Source organism: Triturus cristatus, chromosome 4_1 (genome assembly GCF_964204655.1).
Source record: "Triturus cristatus chromosome 4_1, aTriCri1.1, whole genome shotgun sequence".
In the NCBI taxonomy this organism is placed as follows: Eukaryota; Metazoa; Chordata; class Amphibia; order Caudata; family Salamandridae; genus Triturus; species Triturus cristatus.
The window spans coordinates 382366325-382386614 of record NC_140585.1 but is presented as its reverse complement, the minus strand read 5'-3'; the positions used below and the strand labels follow the sequence as shown (position 1 = coordinate 382386614).

At 43.2% G+C, this 20290-nt stretch overlaps 1 protein-coding gene across 2 annotated transcripts in view; it reads right to left on the bottom strand.

The window, feature by feature from the left end:
- KIAA0930 (KIAA0930 ortholog) overlaps positions 1–20290 on the bottom strand; it is a 518594-nt gene that overhangs the window by 130260 nt on the left and 368044 nt on the right. For both annotated transcript variants that reach the window (XM_085652434.1, XM_085652436.1), the window contains one exon: positions 11885–11986. In XM_085652434.1, coding sequence (XP_085508560.1) covers positions 11885–11986 — 102 coding nt within the window. The remainder of the gene's footprint in view (positions 1–11884; positions 11987–20290) is intronic.

Genomic DNA, 20290 nt, shown 5'->3' with positions numbered 1-20290 from the left:
GACACCACACAGGTTGTATTATAAAAATAAGTATTTTTATATAGACTTAACACAAAACCAAACGATAAAAATCCACAATACTGTAGTCAAAAATAGTCTCTCAAATGTTATAAAATAGCTCAGTTCTCTCAAGTTGTAAATGCAACACTTTACTCTCAATGTACCTTAGATGCGTAGCGCAAAGAAAACAAAAGGGTTGCTGGGAAGGTGAGGCGTCGGTTCCTTACACGCAGGGGAGTGGATGCGTTGGTTCCTTACTGCTGCGCAGGGGAATTGATGCTCGCTTCCTTACTGTGTGGGGAGTTGATGCGTCTGTTTCTTACTGCTCTCCGGTGCAATGTGAAACGCTGGCACCTCGATGCGATAGTCTTCTCCGGTGCGATGCGACAAAATGGCGTCTTGGTTGCGATGCGACAACGTTGGTGTGATGCGTGCACGCCCGACGGCGTCTCGATGATCTTTGGAGCCGCGACAGGCCCTGCAACGCACTTCTCCAGTGATGCGACGATGACCTCTGTGGCAGCATCCCGCTTCTCCGGCGATGCGCCGCGCTTCAGCGATGCGATGAGGACAACGGCGGCTCACTTCTCATTGTTGCGTCACGCTTCCAGCTCCCAGCGACACACAGTCTCTCAGAAGGCCCAGCAAAACAGCAGGCACTTCAATTCCCAGCAAGGGAATTCAGGGGGGAGCTGGTTGGTGAAGTCTTGTATCCCTGAGACTTCAGGCAGGAGGCAAGCTCTAGTTCAAGCCCTTGGAGATTCTTCTTCAAGTTGATAGAAAGCACACTCAGTCCTTTTCTCCTCTCTTTGGTAATGAAACAACCACTGCAGGCCAACCCCCAAACACACAGCACAGGGGTAGTCTCCTCCTTCAGCTTCCTGGTTCTTCGCCTCAGCAAAGGTTTGTCTTGATTCCCAGAAGTGATCTAAATTTCTTGGGTCTGGGTCCCAATATTTATACTCCTTTTTCCTTTGTTCTCTGAAGGCAGAGAGGCCTTTGCCTAGTCCAAACCAGTTCCGGTCAGTCCTGGAGCACTTTGTTGACATGTCTCCTACTTTCCTTTCACAGTGCAGGACAGGGACATCAGACACACCACAGGAGGTGGAGCCAGGATTGTGGAGGGAAGGCCCAGCCCTATTCAGGTCCCAGGAACAACTCCTCCCTCCCATCTAGATGCAGATCTCTCTATTCACCACTGGGCTGACTCACCCTGTCTCTTGGAATCCCCCAGCCCTTTCACTCAAACTCCAGACAAGGAATACACAGCCTAGCAGAGGCAGGTTTGAATGGTTAGACAAGAAAATACCTACTTTCTAAAAGTGGTATTTTCAAACACAGAATGTTAAAACCAACTTCACTACAAGATGTATTTTATCATTCGGAGTTCAGACATACTAAACTCGAATTTCTACCATGTTCCCTGAGTCAGTTAGGATTATAAAATGTAATAATCAAACTGCCCATTCTGGCCTATGGAGAACAGATAGCCTTGCAATAGTGAAAAACGGAAATGGCTGTAATTCATTATTAGGGCATGCCACACACACCAGGGCATGTCCCACCTTTTACCTACAATGCACCCTGCCCTTGGGCCTACCATAGGGGTGACTAATATGTATAAAAGGAAAGGTTTAGGGACTGGCAAGTGGGTGCACTTGCCCAGTCAGCATGGCAGTACCAGACTGCACACAGGCTCTGCGGTGGCAGACCTGAGACACACTTTACAAGCTGTAAACCAATAAAGCCAATCATGGAGTCACTAATCCATACATCAATTTCCCATAGGGAGCACTTGCACTGTGGTACTGAACAGCAGTGGCACAGTGCCCAAAGCATCTATAACCAGCAAAAACACATGAGGCAACAGCAAAAAATGAAAGGGAGACCCACGCCAATGGTGCCAGGTCTAACAATATATATCCCTAAAAAGAAGTCACCTTGCTTCTGCTGGCCACGGACCCGACATTTGAGTTTTGTGGAGTTTGAGGTCCATCTATTGTGGGCGTGGATATTTTGCGAGACAATGTAGTTTTCCTCCATGCAAGACCACTTGGGATAGATTTTAAAATGGACACAGTACCGGCTGCTATCACTTTGGAGGAAAAATCTAGTATGGTAATGAACTCTCTAACCCACAATGCACTGGCGACTAAGGGCCGAGACTATGATATAAGTACGAGCAGCTGTGGGGATCTGTGTGCATGCCAGTGATCAAGGGCCGATGCCCGAAACGCGTATGGCGCTTTTTTGCCATGGAGGAGTAACGCGCTGTTTGGCATACCTGAAATAAAGAAGGGATTTTCCTCAAACTGTGTTGGCGTTCTCAAAGCAAGGTGACTTCTTTTGGGGAATGAATATATATATATATATATATATATATATATATATATATATATCACACACACACAACTCTATACAAACACACACATCCTCAAAGGCAAGCTCAAAACTCATAAACCCCCCCTGCAAGGTACTTTATACGTTGTTGGTTTAGTCGGACACAATAATTCCATGGTGCAAATAAAAATTGCATGCCGGGATTACCATTTTTCTACTACATTTGACTTTTTTCCATAAACAATGGAGCTTGGCAGTTGCACTGTTCAGACAGCACTGGATATTACAGCTTTTCTCAGCAGTTCTGGCATTTAGTATTTAGCTAAAATGAGTTAGCACAATTATCTCTCAACTCTTATTTTGAACTAGTGCAAAAACAAGCACAAAAGTAACTGCTCATGGATCTGCACTAATGTCAACCTCTGAATGATGCCCTTGGATGTGGGTAGTTACATTGACGCCAAGCAGCATTGGCATACACGTATAGCTGCATGTATAAAGACACATGAATTGCCATATGAAAGAACCCGGTGCAAATCCTTGTTTTGCCCTAGTAGTTTTAGGCAGCGGAGCATCTCATTGGGTGAACATACGAAATACTTCGGCTATGTGCCCGAATATTTTGCAGACGCACCCATGTTTTCAGCTTTGCTCACAGAGCATCAGTGCAGATAGCAAGGTGGCCGGAAAATGTTTGCAATTTCTCACAATGATGCCCAGGTGAGGCACAAAACAGCTTACTGCAGGTACTTGCTCAAAGACAGCAGTCATCAAGAAAATGTTGAATATGGTGCACTGGTGATAGCAAACAGAGCAAATATTTTTGTCTGCAGCAGTGAACTGGTTCAAATCACTTCCCAAGTCCATAATTTTGGCTATATCTGCATATGTGAGCCACATTCTATGATAGAAATATCTCTAGTTTGATTATGGAGCACATTTGCGTAAATGTTTAGTTTAAATTTTCTCTACACGCAAACTAAAAACAATATCAGATATTGCCCAATTTACTTTTCTATTTTTTTTTGTGATCCAACCTTATTGGTAACATATTGCAGCCACCATGTTAAAAAATGGAATACAAGCATTAATGTGCTGTTGCCCAAAGTCATTGCGAATGAATTCAGATCAGGCAAGGGTTAGCATGAAATTAAGTGTCAGCTCATCTGCTACCCTAGAACCAGCCCTGTCAAAAATGTTCAAACCAGCTGCAGTTTGCCGGAGTCGTGGCAAGAATGGGGCAACTGTGGCGTTGCTGGGTTATTGCAGTCCACCCTACACTGAAAGCAGTCCCCTAGTCTGCAGGCACGGGTAAAATGCCAAAGTGGCAAAGTACTGTTATTTGCTGCACAAACCATAGCATTAAAAACCGATTTTGAGTCGTACTTCTGTCCGCTGTCTGTTTACTTACTTTTATATTACTGCCTGACCATGTCAGATGTGTCCATAAAATTGACCTTTTGTCCTGAAATTAATTTGGCACTGAAATTTGACTCTCTGTCCTGAATTTTCACTGTCACTACCCACGATTTGCCTTGATGCCAGGTGGTCACCCAATCTCTCGTTTCATTTGTTTTCACAGGCCCTTCCAGGTAAAATAAATATTATGGTATCAAAATGTAAAAGTAAAATCCAAAAACGAAATACATTAGTAGTACGAAATTGCTGCAACAGAACACACACTTGCCCACACCATCATGTTAATAGTGAACATGTTCAGGAGAGATTGTGGGCACATGCAGATTCTACCTTGAATGAAGTAGTTACGTTGGTAAAAAAAAGGAATATGTGCCAAGGTGGCACTGGAGAGCTCTTTGTTTTGAGCTTCTAATGAGTTGGTAACTAGAGTTAAGGTGGGAAAAAGAGGAGTTTGCAGGGAAGTGAATAACATCTTTCTAAGAGGAAATCAAATACTGGGCCCAAAGGAGTGGGTAAAGGAAAGACGAGCTCTTTTCCATCTGAGAACAACATTCTGTCAGAAGATGCTATAGCTGTGGGAGTGATGAACACTTAGCCTTTAGCAAGTGGTGTCCGGCAGTAAATCAGAAACGTTCCACTTGTGGCATTAAGGTGCATTTTCTAAGGTGTGTAGAAGTGAAAATAGAGAAGGAAGAGTAAAGATGGTGAATGGCGATAGTAGTTCTGACTCAGAACATACGACGGAAGAGGAAATGGGAAACTGCAGGAAGGAATGTGTGTTAAGTATTGAAATTAAATAAAAAAATCGACACAGATATTGTAGAAAGCCTGTCTAAAAGCAATAGGAATAAACCTGCCTGCGAGATCAAGTTGGGAGGGTTCCACGCTTAATAGTGGCAGACTCAAGTTCTCCGTACACTATAGTAAATTGGGCTTTGTGGACAAATACATTTGAAAAAGTGCTGGGTTCACATCTCCACAAAACAAATATTTCTCCTGAAAGTTTCACTTGGGAACCAATTCCTATGGTGGGGTACAGAGAACTGGAATTTGAATTCACGGACAGATTGGCTATGGAGAAATTATATGTTGCTGAAGAACAACCTTCAGTGTTAGGGTGGATAGACCAGAGGGCACTTAATATATTCCTCAACCCCAACAGTGAGAAACAAGTGTTGGGGGAAAAAGAGGAATTCATGGAAGAGTTTCTGGAAGTGTTCTCTGGAAAGGTGGGACTATTGAAACAATTTGTACATAAAATTGTTCTAAATAGAGATGCAAAACCTAAAGTTCACAAAATTAGGAATTTATCCTACAGTGTAAGGGAGGAAGTGGATTTGGAAATGAATAGATTGTGGAGTGAAGGGATAATTGAAAGCGCGGAGACGATTGATTGGATTGCTCCCATAGCGGTTGCAAGAAAACCCAATAGGAATATACGTTTATGTGTTGATCTGAGAAATCTAAATGAGAATATTGTGGTAGAAAGATTTCCTCTACCAAAAGATAACAATATGTCGTCCATGACAAGAGGTATGAAGTGGTTTTCATTGGTGTACTTTAAGTCAGCGTACCACAAAGTTAGGTTGCATTCAGAGAGTAAAAATGTAACTACATTTATGACGCCTTCAGGATGCTATAGATTTGTAAGGATGCTGTTTGGCTTAGCTTCAGCGGCCGAGGGTATTCCTGAAACTTATGCATGAGCTCTTCAAGGGGGAAAAAGGAGTATTATTCTTTCAGGATGATATTCTTATTATGGGCAAGGATGAATCTAAACACTAGGATCGTTTAAGATCAGTACTTTCTACCTTGAAAAGGAATGAGTTGTCTGCAGAGTTTGATAAGTGTAAATTTAAGGTTCATATTCTGGAGTATTTGGGCCATGAAGTAAGTGATGTAGACACAAGACCAGAAAAGGTTCTGTTGGAAGTTATTAAGGATGCTTCAGAACCTAAGAACAAAGAAGAACTAAGGTTGTTTACTGGTTTAAGAAAATGTTATTCTAAATGTGTGGACTGCTTTTCAGAGAGTATGGAATGAGACAGCTTTTAAAGAATAGGGTCAAGTTTAAATGGTCAGAACAATTGAGAGGGGAGTTTGCTTCTATAAAGGATCAATTGTGTAAGGAAAATCCTTTACATGGATTTGACCCAAATTTCAAATGTATTATTACTACTGATGCCAGTGTGAAAGGCATTGGAGCCATTTTGAATTAAAAAAAATGAAGAAAACAAACAAACCACAGTGGCGTTTGCATCAAGGGCCCTTTCTCCAGCTGAAGAACGTTACTCTGTGGTGGAAAGGGAAGTGTTGGATATAGTATGGGGTTTGGAGCATTTCAGAAGCTTTGTGTGGGGCTTGAATGTGTTGGGGAGATGTGGCAACAAACCTTTAACCAAATTGTTGACGCCTGAAGGGCTACTTACTGCCACAACTAGAATTGCAAGGTTATCTATAAGATTAATTGACTAAAATTATAGGGTGCAATATGTACCAGGAGTGAAAAATAAAGAGGCAGATTGCTTAAATAGTCTTACTATACCTTTAGGTGTGGAGTGTGGGAATGGAAAGGAACATTGGAAAGTAGCCTGGATGGATGAAGAAGAAAAAAATGCAGTGTCTACAGACGAGTGGAGCAAGGAATGAAAATTTTACATTACAGAATGTAAAAGAGTATGGAAGTTAAAAAGGCTTTTGGAAAAAGATTGCTGTATGTTTTGGACAGTGTGGGAAGAATTATCTGTATGGAAGGAGAATTTAGAGAGGTAATATAATTATTCCACCTCAGAGTTTACATTGTAAAATTGTGAAACAGTGCAATGAGGGTTATTTAGAAATTGTTAAGAGCAAGAAGGTAGCGAGGACAAGTATTGGTGGTCTGGAATAAGATTGTGATGTTGAACATGTAGTAATGAAGTTATTCGAGTGTGAATGTTCTGACAAATCCCAAGTTACTTTAAGGCCACCAATGATTCCGGTGGAGTGTCCCAAGATGACATGGGAGACTACTGGTGTGGATATTATGGGCCCTGCAGTTATTGAAGAGGGAAGTTGTAAGTTTGTCATAGTGGCCATGGATTATTTTTCTATATGGCCTGAAATAGTTGTGGGGGATGCAGTAAGTGCAGGAAGAGTGGTGAAGTTTTTGGATCATTTGTTTTAAAGGGAAGATTTATCCAAGAAAATCATTACTGACAATGGCCTGCAATTTCAGAGTGTGGAGCTACAATCGTTCTTACAGATTAATGGGGTGGAACATAAACTTACGCCAGTTTATCATCCAGAAAGTAATGGTGAGGTGGAGAGGTTCAACGGCATGATTAAGGGTGCACTTCAGATGACGAGTATCAGAGGGAAAGACTGGATGATGATGGTGAAGAAAATGGTTTGGGTGTTTCATTTCGTATAACGACTCGTGTGACTGGATATAGTCCTTTTAAGGTAATGCGAGGCAGAGTACCTTTTACCAAGGACACTCAGGGTTGGATGGAACAATCTAAGCAGGTTCAATGGTCACCAGAGATTGTGAGAAAAAATGTGGAGGAACAAATTAAGTACAAAACGTCTAGTGATGTTAAAACCGGTGCCAAGGATGTGGAGGTACAAGTTGAAGAAATGGTGTATGTAAAGAGGCCGATAAAAGGGAGAAAGGATGAGAGAATGTTGTAAGATCCTTGGAAGGTGGAAGAAGTTTTTGTAAATGGAGCTAGATTAAGTGATGGCCGGGTCTGGCACATGAGGAGGATGGCTAAATGTAAGAGTAAAGTGGAATCTCGGCAGGTGGACAAGGAGAAGAGATTTGAGTGGTTGGAAATTGAAGAAATAGAAGGTGAAGGCATGTTGAAGAGTAGGAATGAGTGTGAAGATATGAGGGCAAGTGAAAATGATGAAGTAAAAAGTAGGATGTGCTGAGTGTCAGAGAAGTAGTAGAGGTGTAACAGAACATAAGGAAACGGTCAGTAAGAGTTGAAATGTGGTATAGAAACCTATGTACTTGGAGGAATTTGTTCTTGAGTATGTTGCATAGTTGATATATGTAATAGAAGGAGGTAATGTTATATATGGGAACTAGTAGAAATGTATTGTATTGTCTTAGTGAAATCCTTGTTCTAGTGGTTAATACTTTGTTCTAGTAATGGATGTTTAGTTTATTAGGTCATTATACGTATCATTTTATATCATGTATATATGTTTTCATTTCTGTAATTGTTAAGTAAGAAAGGGGATGTGTTATGGCATTAGATTCTTGTCTCGAGGTATGAGTCAAGAATCTAAAGTAGAATGTGTAGTTTTGAAGAGGAACAGTCATTAAGTTCCTAGCTTGTAAGAAGGTTTCTCCTGAGTCGTTCACTCAGGACTGAATTAAGAAGTACATTTTTATCTTACTTTGTCGAGTACTTCTTTCCAACACCTATTTCCATTTTATTAACTTTTCTTCAAATGTGCTTTTCTTTGCTGTCACCCTTCCACCTCTCTTAACTTCCCTTTCCTGGTCCTCATGTTCCCCCATTCTTAGACTCTCAGCCCACAATCTTGAGCGACTTTTCCGTTTTGCTGTGTACTTTTCACTGTTTTGAGCCTGTGGCATTTTTCAATCCCAGGTACTGTGGGCTGCTCTCTTTGGCGCCACCCTCACTCTCACCTCTACTCACCATTACAAAAGTTGTCTTTGCACATCCTTTCTGGCCTTTTCCTAATCCAAATGGCCACCAAGTTGCTTGTGTCTATCACATGGTTTGCCAAACATCTACTTTCTTAGTTGCCTAGCAATCGACGCTTCAATGGTTACTTTGTTACTGGCCTCTTCAGACGCGAAGGTACTCTCCGTTGTTCTCCCTTCCTTATGTACTATTCATCTACTGTAAACATGAACACTATTCGAAAGGTAGCTTCCTCCATCTGGCCTAACTCCAGTTCCTGAGTTCTACAGAATAATAAAAAGAAAGAAAGGAAGAAAAAGGGTGGCATAGTATACCAGACAGGCTTGGGTGTCTGGCAAGGCTTGTTTTCTCTTTCACAATATCCAACCTGTGAGAGTTTTGAGAGGCCTTCTGATTCTATCAGTCAATCATTTATGTAGTGCTTTAAATCACCTGAGAGGGTCTCAAGGCACTGGATTAAAAAATGTAACAAAAAACAAACCAAAAGTCCGGGACGACCATTAGGGGCAATGTGGACTAGGCTCTTCCTCTGCATCCAACAACTAATTCTGAAGCACATTCAGCACACCTTGAAGAAGGACAGGGTACCTATGCTAGCTTCTGAGGAAGTAATTAGCAATGACTTCCCATGCTTCCAATCCTGATTTTGCAGCACCAGCTGAAGATGGCAATTGACATGGTGTGCTAAAGGGGTGTCATCAATCATCTCACCCCGCTGGAAGAGATAGCAGTGCAGCATTAGGAAAGATGCTGCTGCACCTGGACCCCAAGCTTGGCAAACTTTCTTCCGAGCCTATCTTTGATTCCTACTAAGGGGCACCTGCTCGAAAACAAATTCATCTAATCCCTGTCCAGATTTGTCTCTATGTTGACCTCACTGGTTAAAGCCAAGCAAACATGAAGCATATTTTCCACAAGCCCCATCTTTTTTTCCACAGCAGGCTATCACAGGGGTATTCGTCCAGCTGCTTCCTAGGCTGCATCTCTGTCCGACGGTCTTTCTGAGGGTGCTTGGAACTCACCTGTAGCTCCAGCACACCCACCTTGTTTCCAAGGCGTCCTCGGACTTTCAGAGGCATCAGCCGTGTTTTCAAACAGCCAAACCTCCTGGCACCTAATCAAGGTAAGCCATCTTTCCACTCTGCCCCTCACTGGCAGGTGTGTTACTTTATACCTCCTAGTTTGGTTCACCATTACCTCCAACCCTTGGGTCCTGCAGACAGTTCAAGTAACAAAATAAGCTTTGGGCTACAGTCCCACAGACCAAACCCCATTCCCTTTGGGCCAGAGGAATCCATCCGAGTGGATCAGGAGGTTTTAAACATGGAGCAGAAAACTGCAATAATTCCCACAAATGGGAGCTTGATCTTCCTCATTTGCAAAAAGGAGAAGGTCCTTTACCCGTCATCAACCTTCAAACTCAAGATCATTGGGTCTTGTATGGATAGTACACCCTTCTTCCCACGGACTGGTTAGTCAGGTGTGATTTCAAGGATGCCTATTTTTCAATCTCAATCTGCCCAGACCATCAGCTGTGTCTGGAGTACCACAGTAGACGGCAGATGGGGCTGTTCCGCTGCTTCCCTTTGGTCTGTCTATCTTACCTTGTTGCTTCACCAAGCACCCTGTGCAATGGGTATTTCCCTCAACAATACCATTCTCATGCACCAGCCTGCAAACACACTTTCTTGGAACCTAGTTCCTACAGTCTCACAATCTGGAATTTACAGGTACATTTTGAAAATCTTCTTGCATCCCTTCTTCCTCGGTTTAACTGTGCACATTGTCTCTTGTGCACTCAAACTACCAGACAAAAAGCTGTCCCTCATCAGGTGTGAACGAAAGTCCACCTTATCAGCACCCTTCCTTTCCTTAAGGTCATTAATGCACTTCATGAGGCGCATAGCGGCCACCATCTAGACCCACAGCACTATCGAGCCCTTCAGCAGCATACATCATGCTTTCTCTGCTAGGGTCATTGCTACTCAGATCTTGTTTCTCAAAGAGTCCTTACAATTCCTTTTCTTGTTCCATCTATGCCTGCAGGGTCAGGTTACCCATGGCAACTGTGGGCAATGACACCTCCTCCTTCTAAGCTCAATCCGCTTGTGAAGCCATGACCTTTGCGTCTTCTTCACTGGCTAGAGTACATCCTCAGGCCGCCGACTGGTCTCAAGTGACTCCCTTCAGTCTCTTCTACCTTAAGCCAGCTGAACATATGATGTCCCTTGTTCTCGTCAGGCTTTGAACTTGACAATTGTACCCTCTCATTGTAATGTGATAAATCGTGGATTTTCCTAGATTATTGTTCTTATATTGCTGCTGTGTCTTGCTACAGCGACGTTTGTGCCACTCATTACTGTTGCTGTTTTGCCTTAGTAGTTCCCAATTCTTACTTGTTCTCTCTTTTCTGGTTCAGTTGGACGTCAGCTTGTTCCACGTATGGCTGCCCCATCTAGTCCTCTGCCTCAGGTCGATTCAGTCATTACTCCAGTCTGTCCCAGTGGCATTCATATCTTGCTCCTTCAAGTTAGTTCTCATCAATGGTGTAATCACACAATAAGTGAGGATGTTGGCACTTGCTCAGGCTCTCTCATACTACCAGTGGCATCATTTGTCTTTGTTGTGTCACTTCTTAATGTTGCAGCCAGGAGACAGTGATTAGAAAGATATGCACAGTAACAAACAAACAAAGAAAAGAAAACACTTACCTGACGCTTGGCGCACTTCTCCTCGCCGCTCTTCTGGGCACAGGCTCCCACAGTTCCCTGCAGCCAATCCAGACACTACTCTCACCATGAGAGCAGCATCGGGATTAGACGGAGTGCACTGGTTTTGCGCTCCATCAGGAGCTGGGAGCCTGTGTCTCCTGGTCTCTCCAACCAACAAGGCAGCTGGGTTGGAGAGAAGTCAGTGCGCATGACGGGTTGGCCATCCTAAGATGGCCGGCCAAACCGTCATGCACACTGACAGCAGAACCCAACACTTCCCTCACCCTGCTGCAGTGCTATGGCCCTACCCACGAGACTCGGACGGATGAAAAATAAAATGATAATCATTTTATTTTCAGTCTGCCTTTGCTGGCAGGGGCTGCGGAAGAGCCGCTCATCCACCATAGTGGAAGAACCACTGATTAAACCTTGTGAAACATCCTTGTGAAACATCCATGGGGTAAAAACAAATCGGCAGGAGTGCATTGTTGCTATAACCCCGTACTCCCGATTCAGCTGGTAACTCCAATTTAAAGACGAATTGGGATTACCTCTCAACTCAGAAGAGATGAACAAGAGGTATTTTAACTGCTTAATTGCTACAAAACAAAGCCACCAAAAGGAGTAACTAAGTTATGCATGTTCACGACCCAATTCTATCGCATCCATAAATGTTTTGGTTCTGCTGCATCATTTTAACAGTTTCAGCAGGAAGACAGCCCACTGTTAAGGCAATCAAGGCTTGCTCACCTCTTCGAAATTGTCGATCATGTAGAATATGTTGGGATAGCTGATCTTAGATTCCTCTCCTTTGCTGTCCATTGGATGTTTGCTCGGCGAGGCAAAAACTTGCTGAAAATGATTTAGAAAATGGTGATGGTGATTAGTAGTTTCTCTGCCATAACTCATGTTAAATTTTCTACTTCAACTGATTTTTGTGTATTTTATAAGGTAAGTAACACTCTGTTGTATTTTACATATCTGCACTTGTAAGGTAACGTCTGAACAACTGTCTGGTAAACATATAGAAATAGTTACGTTAATAGTGGAGAACACGGTGTGATAATTTAAGAAAAAAGTAACAATCATGGAAAAATAAGGACAACGGCCATTAATTCTGTAAACAAGATTGTCGCATACAGAATTATAGATGAATAATTGTGAATAAGGGGGATCTTCTTCATAAAGGGGTCTCAGTGACACCAAACAGACAACAAGGGAGGTGTCAGAACAGTGGGTAACCAATTTGGTTACCCACTGTTGTGGTGTCACTTAAGTGAATACCTAGATTTCAATATAGTTATTCCTATTAGAGGCATATGCAACAAAGCAGTGCTTAATTTGAGACAGTGGTTGCAGGAGGGCCCACTGGCACTCATTTTTGGGAACCAGCACTTATTTTAGCTCACCAGACTATGACCCAGAGCAAGAGAGAGAAAAACTCAAAAGGGGGAAAGAATGACGAAGAGAAAATGGAAAAAAACAGTGACAAAGAAAGATAGCATGGATGAAAAAAGGAACCTGAAAGAGTGAGATAAGGGGATGGCACTGTTCGGTGCTGGATGAAAGAGGCAAGGGGTGAATCATGTCTACGCAAATGTGGTATTCAGCACCTCCCACATTTGATAATGCTGTCAAACAAGTTACTTACCTTCAGTAACGCCTTCTCTGGTAGAGACTCTAGCTGCAGGTTCTTTACCTTAGAACAGGCTTCTCCAACAAGTATCTTGTGAGCTAATAGCAGCTCTCCAGCTACCTGTAAGTAGTTCTCTTATGTACAGCCCAATCTACTAAATTAGAAGCTTCTGCCTGATTGAATTAAGATGTATATAACAAAACGAAAAGCGCATTCAAGACACAAATGTATGTATTGTTAGAACTCATTGTTTGATGTTTGGAGACAAGTGGTTTGGAGACAAGTGGTTACATTTCAAATTACATTTCCAGGTGAATTTCCAATTCAACAATTCTAACTATGCCTGGCAGATGTCCAGGACAGGGACTGCACAAGCTAACACAGTGGTTGCAGCCTTGGTGCTGGTGGAACGAGGGTGCAAGCCCTAAGAGGGTTGCTTTTCAGCCAAGGCATAGCAGATTATTATGTTGAGCACTATCCATCGAAAGATGGTTAGTTTCTGTAAAACCTTTTCCTTCTTCACCTCGACATACCCAATGAACATTTGATCACCCACACCAAACTCATGGTACGATCAAGGTAGAAGGACAACATTCATTTTGGGTCCAGGAGGTGAAGTCTCTCCTCTTCTATGGAAAGTTGAGGTGGAGCAAAGAAGGAAGGCCAAGTGATCTCCTTTCCTCCACTTGGAGGTAGACTGTCTGTTTTTTTGACAGTTGTGAAAAGTAAGTGCGAAGTTGTGTTGTGAAGAGTGAGGTTAAAATTGCCTCCTGTCGTCAGTTAAATCTTTTATTTGCCAAGGATGCGGCAAGATTAAAATGGTGAATTGGTGGTGCTGTAGTGGAAGTGTCAATGCCCCACTGCGTCTGATTATAGGTCTTAATAGGTCGTCATGTTTTGGCCCTTGATAGCCCTCATGGGTCTGTGGGCCTTCTTCAAGACCAAATCGAAGTAAGCTACCTTCGAGGTAGCTTATGAAGGGTAGGCAAATGTACTCACCCTGCTTCATCGCTGAGCCCATTTGCTCATCTTTATATATGGGTTATAGAAAGTACTACTGTCTATACCTGGGAGAGATAAAAAACTATAGACAAAAAATCATGGATACATTGTGCACATTACCCGTGCCTTAAGCGCGTAGCGACAATCTTACTATAGACTGAACCCTATGATTGTATCCTCCGGCATTACTCAAATATTCCTGCAAATAATGAATACTATTGCACTTATATCGTAATGTACAAAATGTATCCATGAGGTGGAGGATAAGGAGATCACTTGGAGAACTGAGCACTCAAGTGATAAAAGACCCAATTATGATACTACTCACTTAACAACAGAGCGGAGAATCAAGATATACCACACCGTGGCTCCCACCGGTCTTGACCCCCATTTTGGGCGCAAGAACCAGTGGGAAAACCTAGCTAGGAAGGGAGTTGTGCCCACCTTTGCCAACCCCACGCCTCAAGTGCTGGAGGTGAGGTGAAGCACAGATCTCAGTCCCCACCATCTTGTAGATGGTGGGACCCCTCCAATCAAGAAGAGGCTTATGCTTCCCTCCCACTGGAGGGTGGCATACTATGGGGTGTAGACACCCCAGGGAAGGGACACATTGGTGCCAGCCTACACACAACTCTGCAACACCCCTAAATCTAGCATTTAGGGGCACTTCTGAACCTTGCCTCTTCAGATTCGACGTGACAAGAAGAAGGACCGAAGAGCCGTGCTGCAGAAGAGGAAGAAGACGACAACTGCTTTGAGCCCAGCACTACCGGCCTGTCTCCTGCTCTGAACCCCTGCATGTCCTGCAGCCAGCAGCCTCTTGCAAGCACAGGCTTGAGGAAGAGCAAGGCCTCAAATGGTGCCGTTATTCCCACACCTACCCTGATGACTTTGACCGGCACAGAGAAGTCAAAGGACACTTCTAATTCTTGGGCTTCTTGTGCTACCTGACGATTTGGACTTTGACGACGATCCTCAGGAGCAGCTCCACGAACAGTCCCAGGACCTTCAGTGTGACTGGACTCAAGAGCATTGAGGGGATCGCCTTATGTCAGGCAGCACGGCGCTCCAGAGAACACTCCCCAAGCACCTCTGGATTAATGGGGCAGCAGTCCTCACAGGACTGGGAGTTGTGGTCCCGCACCAAGCACCACAAACAAACCAGGTGTGGGATCATCAGACATCTGCATGTGATAGGCACCACAGGATTTTAAAAACATTGGTTTCTTTGGGGACATCCCCAAGCACACCAGGAGTAAGTATACGCAAAAAAATGATTTGACAAAATATCATCAAATCTCAGTAAAAAAGTGACTGGGGAGCAGCTCTTACAGATCTGTGCTGACTGTCACGGAAAGAGAAGAACTGATGTCAGCGTACTGGGGTGGCACCTATGTAGGCACCGTGCAACGCCCGGCACAGAGATGAACCAACGTCACCTCCCAGGGCACAGGGCTCCTGCCGTGAAATTTCCAGATCCAGACTGACACCTCAGTAATATAAGGTAGTACATCTGCAGCTAGAAGGCTTTATCAAATAGGAGGCTACTGAGCAAAACTCACTTATTCTTTTACAAATTACATACTGTAACAAAATGTTACTAACTCTGCAGCTGCACTGCCAAGTGTAATTGTAGAAGGAACAGCACAACAATGATTCTAAGGTGGTCTAATTCTAGAGTTTTTGGGAAATACTAGTGTTCTAAAGAGCTCAAACTCTTTCAGAGGGTCATGGTCCTAGGCTGAAGCTAGCTAGGGTCCTTCTAAGTCTAATAAGTGACATTCGAGCTCCTGCTGAAGTTGTTAATTTTGGGAAGCATGGCAAGCTGGATTGTGAAGCCACCAAGGTTGATTCAGCACTGGAATAGATTTGCTGTCTTGCCCTGAGACAGCAACGGCTTTCCCTTCAAACTTAGTCACTTTTTTGGGTCTCAAAATCTGCTAATGTGGCAAGGCTGAAAGCTGCATCAGGGAAGCACTCCACGGGATGGATGCCTTTACTGCAAGGTCATGCAGAACTCGTTTTCAGCGCAGCAACATAGCTAAAGCATGAACATACCTGGTTTTCTTGCCCGCCTATGATTCAATCTTCTGGGCAAGTGTCAGCACCTTGTTCTGATCCTCTGGATGGGAAATACTTTTCACGAACTTCTGAAAAAGTTCGTTCTGGTCACGTCTGCAGCCTCAGGTCCTTTGAGAAGGCTTCTAGTCACCAGCTCTTTCTTTCTTTCTTTCTCTTTCTGGAAGGTCCAGGAATGTTCTGAGGAGCTGGTGATGAAGAGCTAGCCTTATTGTGTGCACCAGATTAGAGATGTTTCTTGTCCTATCAAATCTAATCTACTTTCTTGTCCCACACTCTTCTTTTAAAACACTTCTTTCATATACTCTACAATTCCAAGAAGCCCTAAGACCACAATAGTTAACCATTTCTTTCCACTGGTGAGGCTCTAGCTCTCCGTTTGCCACTCCTCTGTTTATATGGGATAACCTCTCCTCTGTCAAGGCAAACACCTGGTTCCCCTTCCAAATGGGTCTGGAAGCAGAAATTCTAGGAATGCAAAAAGAACAATTGATGGACAGAATGCAGAACAATGTCATACATTCACCCCAGCACAGAGATCTGTGCCTAAATCCATCGTTTTTTTGCTTACCAAGCCATTCTAGTTTGGACTCAGCCATATGCAAATCAGTCTTGACCCTGCGCCCAATGGGATCAGTCCAGCCCGAACTGCCAGGCCAGGTCCTCCCTGGACTGGAAACAAGCATCCTAGGACCAGTTTTGGGCTTTCAGCCCTCATCAGCCAGGATAGCTCGACTCCAGTGGCAATGAGAGCATGGGACCCATGTCTGGGCATACGCGTCCCATGAGGCACAGGGTCAAGACTGATTTGCATATGGCCAGGTCTAAACTGGGGTGGCATGGTGAGCAAAAGAATGATGGATTTAACCCAGATCTCTTGACTGGGGGTGAATGTTTTGATTTGTTCTGCATTCCGTCCATCAATTGTGTCTCTTTTGCTTTCTCGCCCTAAGTGCGCCAGGTATGCCCAGATGTGGATCCTGGGCTCACTGTGCCACTGGAATCAAGGTATCCTGGCTGAAGAGGGTGAAACCCCGAAACCGGTCCAAGGATGTTTGTTTCCGGTCCAGGGAGGACCTAGCTTGGCAGTTCGGGCTGGACTGTTCCCCTGAGGCACAGGGTCAAGACTGATTTGCATATGGCCAGGTCTAAACAGGGGTGGCATGGTGAGCAAAAGAATGATGGATTTAACCCAGATCTCTTGACTGGGGGTGAATGTTTTGATTTGTTCTGCATTCTGTAGTGGATAGACAAATGTGGCTGTCAGATTCTGCTCACGTTTCCGCAGGAACGCCATGCAAAGGATGAAAAGGTCCCCATCTTCCCATGATCACTAGTAGCACCCAACAGAGTCAAAGTACCAGCAGTAACCCAGGGAAGAAGGGAAAAACAAAGGAAGGAAAAGGATCCCACAATGCACCCCACTCTACGATAGGACCAATCAACCCGGAGCAATATAGGAATAATTCCCTTCTTCCGTTTACTCTGGAACCTGGTGTGAACAAAGGGGTGTTCAGGGCTAAGAATAAATGGTGACTTGAAATGATATAAATCTTGTCCTTAGAAACATCTTGAACAGTGCGATATGCACTATGACAACTGTAGACAATCTACCTTGCTTCAGACAGACCTACTGAGAATTTCCTTACTATCAGGAATGCTCAGCACTAAACAAAAGTAGAAAAAACTAGATCTCCACAGACGCGGAGTTTGCATTCAATAAGATTGCAGTAGAACATCAATTCAGTGCAGAAAGCGCTATTAGCGTAGGACTTTTCACAGGCGTTAGAAATGTAGCACCGCGTGCTGGAGATGCCTACCCAACGTCGAGACAAAAACAGGAAGACTGCCTGGAGCATAGAGAAGGGAAACCGGAGACCAGAAGGCAAGTGCTCATCTAGGAAGGAAAACGGACAAAGGACGACCGATGCTGGATCGACGGAAACTTGAACCCGGAAGTTTTCAGGATAGGACCCGGAGGGGAATACCACGCCCGAGGCTGGAACCTAGACTTGTTTATCAACAAACCTGTTGAGCTCACTATCTGTTCTTGTTTGACTGTTTATCCGTAATCCTTGTGTCTGACACCAATCGCGTTAAAAGAGAATCCAAACCTAAAAGTGTTTGGAAAATATAAGGCATTCACAGAAACTATAACCTGAATCTCAAGGCTGAGCTTATGCGCACTCACTAAGATCCATAACAAATCTAAGTAAGGCAAAACCACAGGCACACCACACACCCAGTATAAAAAAGTGGCCACCGCCTACTCTGGCCCTGGTGTTGGTGGTAACAGTTGCTAGCCTTACAAATCAAAATTCGCTCTTGTGACATTAGTCCATCATTATTGTGGATGGTCCACCAACATCACCCAGAGATCAAAGTCCAATGACAAAATCCATATGACTGTAGATTATGAAGGTTAAAAGGCTCAAATATCCTGCTAACTAATAAAAAGCGATTAAAGATAATGTGGTAGACCCTGTGTCCCTCAGAACCTGGATATTGTTAATACAATCTACAATGGGTTCTGTTGAGTAAACCAGTTGCTTAGTTAACAAAATTCCATCAATTATACAACACAGCCTCTTTTATATAAAAGTTAATCAGAGCAAAGTCTAATGAAAAGAACATTATCGTGGCATTCCCTGGTTTATGAATGTAGTTCCTACCCATCATTGCACACTTTCCCAGAGAATACCTCCTATAAGAGAAAATGCAATTGTTTACCTGTTTTCTTGCAAACAAATCAAGCCATCAGAGGATACTCAAGAGAATATGCTAGAGAATACATAATCACAGGGTCATAGATGGGGAGGAGAAAAGAAGAGTTGGGATTCAGTGGAGTTTATAAATGACCAGGTGAATTTGCATTCTGTATCGAAGGCTTTGTGTAACAAGGAGGCTCTTCAAAGGTTTCTGGAAGCTAAGGAGGCAGTGTTCTTCAAGATAACTTTAGGGAAGATCAGTCCTTAAGTTGTGTCGGTGGCTATGGTTGGTAGGCACCAGCATTCATTTTTGGGAACTGGAACTTATTTTTGATCATCAGAATTTGACCCACCTCATGAGAAAGAAAGGCACAAAATGAAGAAGGCAAATGCAAAGGGAGAAAGCAGGGATGAAAAGGAACATAAAAGAGTGATATAAAGGTATAAGAAGTGTATGGTAGTAGAAGAAAATGCATGGATCAATATTAGGAAGCCTTAGTCTTCGGCAACCCCAGCATCCAGCAGGGCTAGTAGTTGGCTCTCAAGGCAAGCTTTGGGCACCAGCACTAATTACAGTTTATTAATAATATTTTATCTACAAATTAGGCACTGTGGGGAAGGTGTTCCACAGTAGTGATTCTTGGATAGCAAAGCTTCCATCATCAAAACACACTTGATTCAAATTTGGGTATTAACAGTACATTTCCCTAGTAATTTCAACTATTAGTATGCCTCTTTTGGCTAGGATTTACAAGAATGATGGCCTTGTAGACAAGAGGACTCGATAAATAATTTATAAAAATGTGGATACTTGTCCTTAAAGTGTTCATAATAGGCTTGATAACCCTGCTTAAACAGATGCGTAATTCTGGCCGCTTTAATCTCTGTATTGTGTAGTTTCCCAAAGGGCAGTCTGTGGTAAACCAATTAGAAAGGCTGTTATGGTAGTGAAACGGAGTAAACATTTTGTTAGTTTTAAAGTGGTGGTTTTGTTTTTTACAAGATTTAAGAACTGACAACCAAAATTAAGTTATCATCTACATAACCTCCAAGATTCTACACATTCAGAATTGGGAGGAGATGACAAAGGAATTTACTAGTTTGGGGGGGAACTAAATTGGCTGTAAAGGTCTTACTGATAACGTTTTGCCTGGGATTTTAAATCAATGTCTGGATGATCTGCAAGTTAGAATTAATAGAATCTGGACTGGGGAATTATGTTCTATTTCAGTCATTGACCTCCTACACCATGTAAAGTAGTAACTGTTATCTACAAATATACGGAATATCGTACTGAAATGTCTGTTGATACTCAACAACTGTTACATACAGGTTTTGAATAAGACGGTGGAAAAATCTAAATTACTCTGACAATGAAGAAGCAACTGCAGTCAAAAGAAGGACTGACGAAAACTCCCATCTAGTTTCCCAGTTGATCTTGGAGTGTAGTGGGGAGATGTGTCAAAAGTGATGACAAGCCCAGCACGATGAGAAAGGCTACACAGGTTTTGTCCAGTTTCCACCAGGGTGTGATTCTGACATCAAGCAGACTCAGTGCCTTGTCAAGGACTTCAATCAAATTAAGAGCAATAAAAAGGGTTCTGAAGGGCAAAGTTAACTGAATGTTGTTTTAAGCCACCTCCATTTCAGCTACTGTAAATACAATAAAGTGATGGGAGACTGGACCGAAGTTATTTAGATTGTCGATTCCGATGTTCATTTTTAGGTATC